The 10,987-nt window shown below is 37.1% G+C and overlaps 1 protein-coding gene across 4 annotated transcripts in view; it reads right to left on the bottom strand.

Moving 5' to 3' along the window:
- Positions 1–10,987, bottom strand: part of LOC139143761 (uncharacterized) — a 49,097-nt gene that overhangs the window by 4,765 nt on the left and 33,345 nt on the right. For all 4 annotated transcript variants that reach the window (XM_070714307.1, XM_070714308.1, XM_070714309.1 and 1 more), the window contains exons 2-5: positions 2,768–2,884; positions 1,840–1,937; positions 1,368–1,581; positions 642–715 (exon numbers count right to left, since the gene is read on the bottom strand). In XM_070714307.1, coding sequence (XP_070570408.1) covers positions 672–715; positions 1,368–1,581; positions 1,840–1,937; positions 2,768–2,873 — 462 coding nt within the window. In that variant the 5' untranslated portion in view covers positions 2,874–2,884 and the 3' untranslated portion in view covers positions 642–671. The remainder of the gene's footprint in view (positions 1–641; positions 716–1,367; positions 1,582–1,839; positions 1,938–2,767; positions 2,885–10,987) is intronic.

Raw genomic sequence — 10,987 nt, 5'->3', positions numbered from 1 at the left:
TAAAAATCATGATAAAAAGAAGATAAAAATGTTCTAGTGAATTGACGATTAACTAAACTTTGCGTGGGAAACCTCAGTCAAAGCATTTTCTACCCTAATGTATGCCCTCTATATTTCAAGTGAAAAAACACAGGCAACATACAATTTATTCAACACCTTTCAACATAAATGATTTTTTAGAAAAATGAGAAAATATTCTCTAGAGTGAATTGTCATGCACATCAATACACATCATGTTGTCTTTGATATAGGAAGTTAAAGGGACCGTGCTTGCATTGGTATAATTGATCTTTGTTACATTAAACATACTTTTATTTTGGTTTCCCTAAAGTGTGTTGAAATGCACAGCATTTCGACACGACACATTGTATACAGTCTGTAATATGTCATTGTTGACAAATTAATTCTTGTCCGGACTAGCATTAATTGTAAACAATTGTCATTTAACACTTACACATGCTGATCACTGTGTATAGTAATGGTCAACAGAAAGTATGTCTACATGACTCTGGGAGTGTACAAGAAATTGTTCTTGACTCAAAAAATACCACAAGTTACTACTAATCAATCTTTAATATATCAAGAAATTGAAAACCAATGGATTTTTAGTGGTATTGCAAAGCATGACAAAATACTCTAACCTGTTGGTTCTCTTCCTTTGTAGGGTCCAGTCATGTTAGCCCAGTGTCTCCATGTAAACACCACTCTCGTGGTCCTTGTTTGTTGACGGAGCAAGAAAAAAGGAAAAATATAGCCATTGGTATAGTCTACAGCTATGGCTCAAAAAACCAAACAAACAAACAAACAGTGATGTGTCATACGCATCGCGTTAACCTGAATCGGAGTCGCCCAATGTTTCGAGTTTTTATCCTATACAAGGTTCTATATTACATTTTCAGATTGTCATCCTTCAGGTATTATTGTACCTCCAAAGTGAAAGACAGAAAGTTTTGCTCAAACTTTACTTAAAATTTAAACCACTCTTTCGCGAAATCAAGAATAAAAAGCATCGGTCACCATGGAAACTTTGGTACTACAGTAACAAATTACCTAACATCAGTAATATTTACCAATTTTTCCTATTCAAAATGGCTGCCATCCTTGTGTTATTTCACGGGGAAAACAAAATGTTGGATTTTCGAAAAACAGACAGTGATTATTGTTTCGTACTCCCAGATCTTCAAAATTAGCCCCCACAAGTGGTAAATTAGAAAAGAATTGCAAAAACATTTGAGAGTCCGAATATATATGTCCCCGAGACGCTTTGTACTTCGAATACACAGAACACATCCATTTCAACATAGGCATGAAGAAAGTTGTAAAAATGCCCCAAGATTTAACATGTTAATGCAACACACACAACTTACCAGTAATAACCTCGAGGACTTCCCACGGGAAGCCTTCTGTGAAAACTCCACGGAACAAATCGTGAGATGAGTCAAATGTTTGTTCCGATGCATTGTACATGGGGCAATCTGCCAACAGGACATTGTACGTGCCACGGTCAATAACTTCGTCGATGTTGTAGTATTTACCGCCGTTGACGCTGACTTGAAAATCCCTTGTGACACTTCCGTAGTCCTAGCAGAACATTAGAAGACATTTCAGTAAATTCAATAAAAGATCAAGAGCCATCAAAACAAGGTAATACATATCTTCGACGCTTGTCATCACAGTTTTCCCTTTTGTCTATTTAATGAATTTTTATCTATCAGACTTTCTATTTCAGATCTTGAGAGCGCTGTAGCTTGAATAAAGAAAATAATAAATGTGAATTAAGATATGTAACCATTAAAAAAATAAAGTTGGTATTGGTTACATATAAAGAGGAGATCATACCTCAGGGTCAAGTTTATTGGTAGCTTCCATTTCGTATGTTTTCACCAAATCCTCGACGATCCTTTCAAGGGAGCCTGTTTGATGAGTTTTTGATCTTCCTATTAGCACAACAATTACATGTTAAGAAAAGGATATTTTTAATATTCCGTAACGTTATAAAATGTTGCATGGTTGCCACAAAAATGCACCGAACCGTCGTTTAGAGCACGACTTTTGTGTTCTATAAAAGTGTACACAAACGTTTATTATCAGGAAAATGTAGAATTTACACTAGGTAAGACAGGTCGACCGAGGAGCACTTTAAAGAAGGGGCATTTCATTTTATTAGTCTGTAGACTGCGTGAATTGTAGACAGCAGTGATGCCATCAGAAGTCCAGTGATTGAAACCGAAAAACGGCGATTCTATCCTCGCTAAAATCACTACAGGCACATTGCGAAATCCGCGGTCTTAATGTTTATACTCAAGTTGCAAAGACAAATGGTAAAGGTCGGTTTTCTATGTTAGAAAATGAATGGAAGGTGCATGCAATGTGCGCATGCCCATGCAATGTGCCAAGCGCTCCTAATATGAAGGGTTCCAACTAAAAACTCTAGGCAAAATTTCGAATTAGTATTACAGCTATTTAAATCGAACAGCCAATATCCATTGATAAAAAAGCCAGGGGGATTTGAAACGTTTTCTGCGATACAGCCATAACGAAAAATCAAAGCCCGACACCCAACGTAACTCTTTTGAGTTCTTAAACTGCGGCAAGGTCATAGAGTTCTCGCTAGTACGATAGCCCTTGTACAGTTCCGTCGTAAAAATGGTGAGTGTGGCTGATGTATTACGTTTCATATACACCAGGTGTGAATACTTATAAATGTATGGATTGAATTTTCTAGCACATTTCGTTTAGTTGTCAGTGATTTATGCAAACTACTAACCTTTCATGAAAGTTTTATTTGCGAGTGTGTAGTCTGGTTTTCCATGTCTCCAGAGAATATTCTCATCATCCATATACATCCGGTTTGGTACAGAATTGTCGGCCATTCTTGGCAGTTCTGTGGACAATAAAATGATATCATATAGAGAGACGGCCGTTATTATTTGGTCGTCGTTATGTCTTGTTACTTTTAACGCGACTGGAACTAATTTGGGATAATTGGCTCTTCATATTTTTCAAATTACTCAAAAATGTTAGGTGCCCTATAGCTGAATGTTCCAATATTACAAATTACTCATAAAAACAATTGTGTAACTAAAAAGAAAAGCAGCTGAGCTTACATTTGCTTAATTAACTGACATTAGTTCACCATGCAATTATCCCAAATTCGTTCCAATCGTGGTTTTAGAGATGTGATTCTACGATTACAAAATTATTGTTTGTTTTCATTTTCTGTCCAGATCAACTTGTTGTTGATGTTACAGTATTTACCATGGTCAATCATAAGAGAAACTGTCTTGCAATCACGTTTGCCAATTCATAAAATGATATGCAAAAGGGCATTTTACTTTCCTATAAAGTCTACACAAAACCCTCATTCAGTTTGGTACAGTTGTGCAACCATCACGTGTTAATCAATTCTGGTTAGAAGCCATTGTTTGTTTATAACTTCAACTTCCGCCTTAGTTACTATATACAAAGTTCGCTTGCTTCAGCACTTGCCCTGTCACTCAACATGTTTGCCGAATTACATCTATATGTTCCTATAACCTCCCTCGATACAAGAAAATGATGTTATGTTTTTAAAACAGCACACGCAAATATAATATTGACGGTAGGAACGAAAGTAGTTTACACACTGAAAAGATAGAGCTGATGTCCCTGAAGCTACTATAGACATGGGTGGAACAAAGGACGTACATTCCAGATAAAGTAAGATCAGAAAGGTCCATTGGCAATATTCTTATATAGTGGTATAAATATTCTTATATTCTTATTCTTATATAATGGTATAAATATTCAGTAACAGACGAATACAATATGGCTTATACTTACAGACCCCTATATACACAGACATTAATCGATAGCTAGCATAGAAAACTGCCATCGAGGCCTGTAGTGTCTTTGCCATCTATCTCACACCAGGTGGACACTTATACAGGTTGATAATTGTTTTTTTGAAACGTTGAAGACCTATTAGACTAGCGGTTTCTATGGCGATAATTCATACATGCTAAATAGCAATAATTTGATACTGCTCAATGCTTGCAGACGTTGCAGACAGTTATTAGTGCTCTCAACAATTGAAAAGGAATGCCAGACGGTAGACATTAGAATAATTTGACTTTGGCATCGCATTTGTTAACATGTACTGCGTAACAGGTAAAGGTGCTTCAAATAGCCTGAAGTAAAAGTCTTTTCGTACTTGAGTTGTCTAAAGAGTGCGGGGAGGGGGGGGGGGTCGCAGTCAGAAAAATTGAACAACTTAGCTCGGTTATTGAACCACTCTTTTTTGAAAGTGGGGATTTGACCGAGCAGTTCTGTGTGTGGCTTCTCGGTCAGGTGACTGGCTGCCGTACGTTGTGAGTTCAAACCCGATTGAAATTTACCGTATTTTCTACTCTGTGTTGATAGCTCTGCTAGTGGACAGAATTGTCCCTGAGGCTGTCTCTCGCCCAGTTTAAGCAATGCATTCATTGCTTCGATAAGTTTGTGTGCGACGTGTGATCGTGAGTGTATATGTATATATATATATATATAAACACAATCAAAATCGTTCAAGCTGCAAAACGTAATTGGCCAAGGTGTTGTTCTACTCGACGTGTATCAGCGATTTTTACAACACTAACACAGCAGGGCTGGATGAAGTCTTGTCTACATTTAATCAGCTACATGCTCTCAGTTACACAACACACCACAGCCACTCCACACACGTCAGACAGAAACAAACAAATCACCATGCACATTTTGCAATGTCATATGCCATGTGTTTCTTCTTTATTCCTAAAACATTACAACGTAGCCGGTGGTTTTATGAAAAGTAAACCAAATATACAATGTATTTTAAACACCACCCACACTGTAATTCATGAGAAATAAGAAACACATGGCATTGACATAGCAAAGTGTTGTTATTTGTTTATATTTCTCTGTCTGATGTGTGTGGAGTGACCGTGGTGTATGTTGCGTAACTGAGACCATGTAGCTGATTAAATAAACAAGACTACATCCAGCCCTGCTGTATTAATTTTGTTAAAATCGCAGATACACGTCGGTTAAAACAACACCTTGGCCAATAAAGGGAGCTTCAGTTATTATAGCCGGGAGTGGGCCGGCAAAATCAAGGGGGTTCACCTTAACTTTGGAAACTGCAAAGGGGAGGGGGTCATGTATTTTTCAAACAGCATGGGGGTCTCTTTATTTTTATAAGTATCTGCCCAGTCAAAAAGCAGTTTCAGTGTTTAAAAATATTCTAGCAAAAAAAAAAAAAATGATTCACTGCATGATTTCATTCTCTGAAGTTAACTGTGAATCTGAATAAAAGTATAATTATCTGTCTCATGAACATCTTTCCTTGGCAACTCTTAGGCTTATCTTCTTGTAAATCGAGCTCACTGAGGGCAATAAACAGTGCATTACTTACATAGTAGAGATATGACAAGTTTTGTTAGGAAAATATTTAAGAGTTACCTGTAGACTATCATAAAAAGTGAAATAATACTTTTACGTGAAATTCCAGTATCATACTTGTTGTCTACATCTGAACTGTCAAACACCCTATTTCACACCTATAAAAAGCACAGATTTAGTTCGTTTAGTATTGAATTTCAAATATCGCAAAATGTTGAGTAATTTGTTTCGCTGGTTCCAAATTTGCATGGTGACCCCTGATTTTTATTGTTGATTTGGTGTAAGAATGGTTGAAAATTCTATTTAGGAAAGTTTGAGCAAACGCTTAAGTCTTTCACTTTTGAGGCCCATACTACCTTAAACAATGAACTGCAACATCACCTCAATGGATAAATAATTACACCTCAATGACTCAGAGAATCATCTCCAACAGTGTAATGTAGAAACACACGTAAAGCTCTGGTATTGAGGTATGGAATTTAATTTTCTTTTAACCTTACCCTCCTCTCTCCGAAAGTTCTTTACGAAAAATGATTGCCTGCACTGCCACTGTAAAACTGATGCGCCTAATTTCAAGCTATTGTATTGTTCGAAATTCGGATAGTTTTCAATCGGATTCGAACCCACAACACACGGCACCAGTCGCCCAGCTGGGAGGCCACAGACAGAACCACTCGGCTAAATCTCCACTCCCAAAAAGAGTGGTTCAATAGCCGGCTAAGTTGTTACATTTTTCTGACTGAGACCGCTCAACACGTTGCAGAGTTCGTGAAGCACCCACGCACGCACGCTCACTATCACACATCGCACATACACACTTTATCGAAGCGAAGAAACGAATTTCATCGCTTTAACTGGGCGAACGATAACCTCGGGGACAATTCTGTCCACCAGCAGTGTTACCTACCCAGGGTAGAAAATTCGGATAGTTTTCAATCGGATTCGAACCCACAACACACGGCACCAGTCGCCCAGCTGGGAGGCCACAGACAGAACCAGTCGGCTAAATCTCCACTCCCAAAAAGAGTGGTTAATAGCCGGCTAAGTTGTTACATTTTTCTGACTGAGACCGCTCAACCTTTAACTGAGGACAGCTAAAATATGACTGCTTCCAGCGTATGGGAGAATGTTGCGGGCACAACAAACATGATTTAAATGGCGAGAGAATGCATCAGCGTATATTTATCAATTTATTTCTTTCTTTTTGGTCTGTTAGAGAAACCAAATCACTTGTGAGAGTTGTAAAATTGCAATCCTCATGGAAGATACAGAAAGTTATGGCAACGCGCCCTTTATCGTTAATTGCGACGAATTGATGTCAGAAACGTTCTAAGAATATTATCTATTTTAAAACATTTGACGAGCTAGCCAGGTGAAAAAGCTCAGAACACAAGTCATTGACAATAACATAGTCCCCACTTGTAATAGGAGTTTTAGTCTTGATAGGGCAGGGAAATGTGGTCTTTAAGAAGTATCACTGGAGTGTATATGTTGAGATCTATGGGCACATAGGTCTATGTCGTTGTTCCCGCTTTGAAACACATGAGGCATGTATAAGTTATGGTTCTAAATCGGGAAAAAAGATCAGACCTCTAGCTGTATTGGCCAGCCAAGAAATACATATGTGCATAATAAATGAGGTACAAGATGTGACATCTTAAGGTCTAATATCCTATCAAAATTGAAGGGTATAGAACTTGTGGTTACTGAGTTATGCATATATATGTATAATCAAGGTCAAAAAAATTGTATTGCTAATTATCTAATTCAATTCAATTTCAGTTTATTCAGTACTTGTGGCCTCCGGCCAATATGTACAAATAGTAGCAGTAATGTTGCTTACAGATCGCTAGTCAATGCAATAATTGCATCCACAAAAAGAGAGAGAGAAAGAGAGAAAAAAGGAATAACTTATTTACAAATAAATAAGCATCAGAGAATACAACTGTATGCTTAACTTACGCATCGATGGTAAGTTCTTTCCTACGTTTTGTTGCTAGAAACATATATTTACTCAGTTTCCTCAATGTGGCAGTATTTTGTGATGAAAGAAGTATCTTAAATTTGTACATTACAGGAGGGTTAAAATAATAGGAAGACATGTACTTGGCTCTCAAGTCATTATACGTCGGACATACGAGTAGTAAATGGTACTCATCTTCTACTGCCTGCAAATTACACAACTCACATAGTCTATCTTGTCTTGGAATATTATTCCAACGACCTGTCTCGATCCTCAGAGTGTGTGATGATGTTCTAAAACTACAAAGAGCATGTCTGAAACAGGGTTATCTATATAGGTCAAGTATGGCTCTAATACCAGCTCCAACCCCCCCTTGTTGTTCCCAGACTTCGCCAAAACCATAACTCTGCAACAAGCCTTTCACTCCCCTAGCCCATAAGTCATACCTATTAACATCAATCTTGCTTTTTTGAAATTCGTAGCATCGGTATACAATTCTATTTCTATCCATTTTCAAAATTCTTAACCAGTATCTAATGATTTTACAATAAATATTTACTGTTATTGTTGGTCTACCCAACTCCCCTCTCATAGCAGTAATGGATGTATTGCTGTATAGTTGAAGTACATAGCGCAGCATCTTATTGTGAGTTTTTTCTATATCTGGAGCATGATGGAAGCCCCAGATTTCAGCACCATAAAGTAAAATGGGGAGTATTTTGCAGTCAAATATTTTCAAGGCAATAGTAACAGGCAGTGGACCAAATTTAAAAAGACAACTGATCAGACCATACAAGGCTCTGTTAGCTTGTTCACTCAGAGTTTTTTGTGCTTGAAACCAACGACCGGTCCAGGATAGGACAATGCCAAGATAGCTATAAAAAGAAGTTACAGCAACAGGCTGGTTATTATACGACCAGTTTTCATACTTTCGAAGACCACCACCCCTCCTGAAAACTATAACTTTGGTTTTACTGGTATTAACAGTATGTTTCCACTTTGAGCAATAAAGATACAATTGATCAAACAAGCGCTGCAATCCTATCTTTGAACTGCTGATCATAGTAAGGTCGTCTGCAAAGAGCAAATACAAAATTCTTAAAATACCAATTTCGACACCAGAATACTGGTGCGTATCAGCTAGAGTAATTCCAATATCATTTACAAAAAGTGTAAATAAAAGGGGTGACAATACTGATCCCTGTTGTACTCCAAAACTGCAATCAAAGAAATCTGTAAAACCTGACGGGGTTCTGACACATGATTTTACATTGCTATACATTGACAGAATAACTCTATAAACTTTACAAGAAATCCCACACTGAATAAGCTTATAAAACATACAGTAATGATCAATTCTGTCAAATGCTTTTTCAAAGTCAATGAATGCTATATATAGTCTACTTCTCTTGTGTGCCAAGTACTTTGAAATAATGGTGGATAAAATAAAAATGTTGTCTGAAGTACAGTATGTTTTCCTAAAGCCAGCCTGCTCATCAACAATTGGATACATTTTCTCGAGCCATATGCGAAGTCTGTTATCAAGGATACTACAGAAAATTTTTCCCATAATAGGAAGCAGAGTTACCCCTCTGTAGTTGCCAGCACAATTATTGTCACCTTTTTTATAAATTGGAGTTGTAATACCTTGCGCCCAGGCAGCCGGAAAGTGACCAGAGTCTAAAACAACATTAAAAAGTTTACACATCATTTGTCTAGCAATAGGTGTACAAGCCTTGAAAACATCTGGTGATACACCATCCAGACCTGGGGCTTTACCACACTTAAGTTTCTTGATACAATGGTCTACTTCATCAATTACAATTGGCAAATTCAAGTCATCTACATCCATATTTAAAAAATTGTCCTCATTTTCAACAGTTTCAACAAAATCCCTAATTTCTTCGTGAAATGGAACAAAATCCTCGTTTTCAAAACCTGGAGTATTTAACAATGTTGAGAAGTACCCAAACCAATCATCATTTTGTACATTCTGGGACACTGGAGCTGATTTTCCTTTGACAAGAGACCAAAATTCTCTTGAGTTCACATTCTTGGCTGTTGTTTGTAACTTTTCGAGATTTTTACTTTTATGAACTTTCTTTTTATCGTTAATCAGCTCTCTATACTCCTGTTTACACTTTTTTAATAGTTCTAAATTATTTGTTGACCTATTATTTCTAAAACCATTCAACTTTGAATTGAGTGAACGCTTCATTCTCTTACAGTCGCTATCATACCAGGTATTACCTTGACATTCATTATTTGTTGACCTTTGATTACAATTGTAAGTACGCTTCATTTCACTTGCAGCAGACTTGATCATATTTAAAAGACATTCAGCAGCTTGTTCAATTGATGAATCATCAACAAGTGCATTGAATTCACAAATCTGGTCCCTTATTCGAGTTGAATTCCAATATTGTAAAAAAGATTCTTGCTTACTACTCTCCCAGAAAAATCTATCATCGAAGGAGTTAAAATTCCAGTACTAAGGTTACCATCGATGGTATTTACTGATGCCTTGAAATGACATTCTCGAGGTACATTAATATCAAATACAAGTGGTTGATGGTCAGACTCCACTCTCTTGTCAATGTAAAACTTGTCAATATCTGAGAAATTACATACATTGGTGATAAGGTAGTCTATGACACTACATCCAGAGTGGCTAACGTACGTAAAATCACCGCTTCCTGTTTCTCTGAAAAGCCTACCATTGACAATGCTTAATTCCGTATCTTTGCAAAAATCAAGAAACTTCTGGCCAGATGTATTTACAGTCTTATCGCTTGAAACCCGTTTGTGAACATCAATATTGGAGTGGGATGATACAAAGTCAATTGGAAGCACAAAATTTGTTACATCCTCATTTACACAATCTGTCTTGTCAGCTGTACGAGCATTGAAATCTCCACAGATGTAAAAACGTGAATTTGGAAAGTTGCTAGAATACTTAGCTAACTCAAACTCTAAAATTTCAAGTGTGTTATCACTATTGCTTTTGTCGTATTCATCAGGAGTATTGCTAATTACTCCCTATATGCCAAAAATCAGACCTCTAGCTCTATTCCCTTGCCCGGAATTAGATATGTGCATAATTAATGAAGTAAAGCGTGTGGTGTCATAAGGTTTCCCATCCTACTCAATATAAAGGACAAAGCACTTGTGGTTACTTATTTATTGACATAAACGTATATTTTAGGTAAAAGGTCATGAGGTCACATGACATTTGGTCAAAAAAATTCTATCCTATAGTTATCCCTATATACCAAAAATCAGAAATGGCTTGCTCAGAATTAGATATGCGCATAATTAATGAGGTACAGTATGTGGCATAATAAGGTCTTCCATCATACCAAATATGAAGGGTGTACCACTTGTGGTAACTGAGTTATGGACAAATATGTATATTTGAGGTCAAAGGTCACCGGGGTCACGTGACATATTGTCAAAAAATTGTATTGCTAAGTTATCCCTATATACCAAAAATCAGACCTCCAGCTCTATTGGCTGGCTCAAATTCGGATAGTATTCAATCGGATTCGAACCCACAACATACGGCATCAGTCGCCTTAGCTGAGAGGCCACAGACAGAACCACTCGGCTAAATCTCCACTCCCAAAA

This window comes from Ptychodera flava, chromosome 11 (assembly GCF_041260155.1).
Source record: "Ptychodera flava strain L36383 chromosome 11, AS_Pfla_20210202, whole genome shotgun sequence".
Taxonomy (NCBI): Eukaryota; Metazoa; Hemichordata; class Enteropneusta; family Ptychoderidae; genus Ptychodera; species Ptychodera flava.
This window is presented reverse-complemented; position numbering and strand designations above follow the sequence as displayed.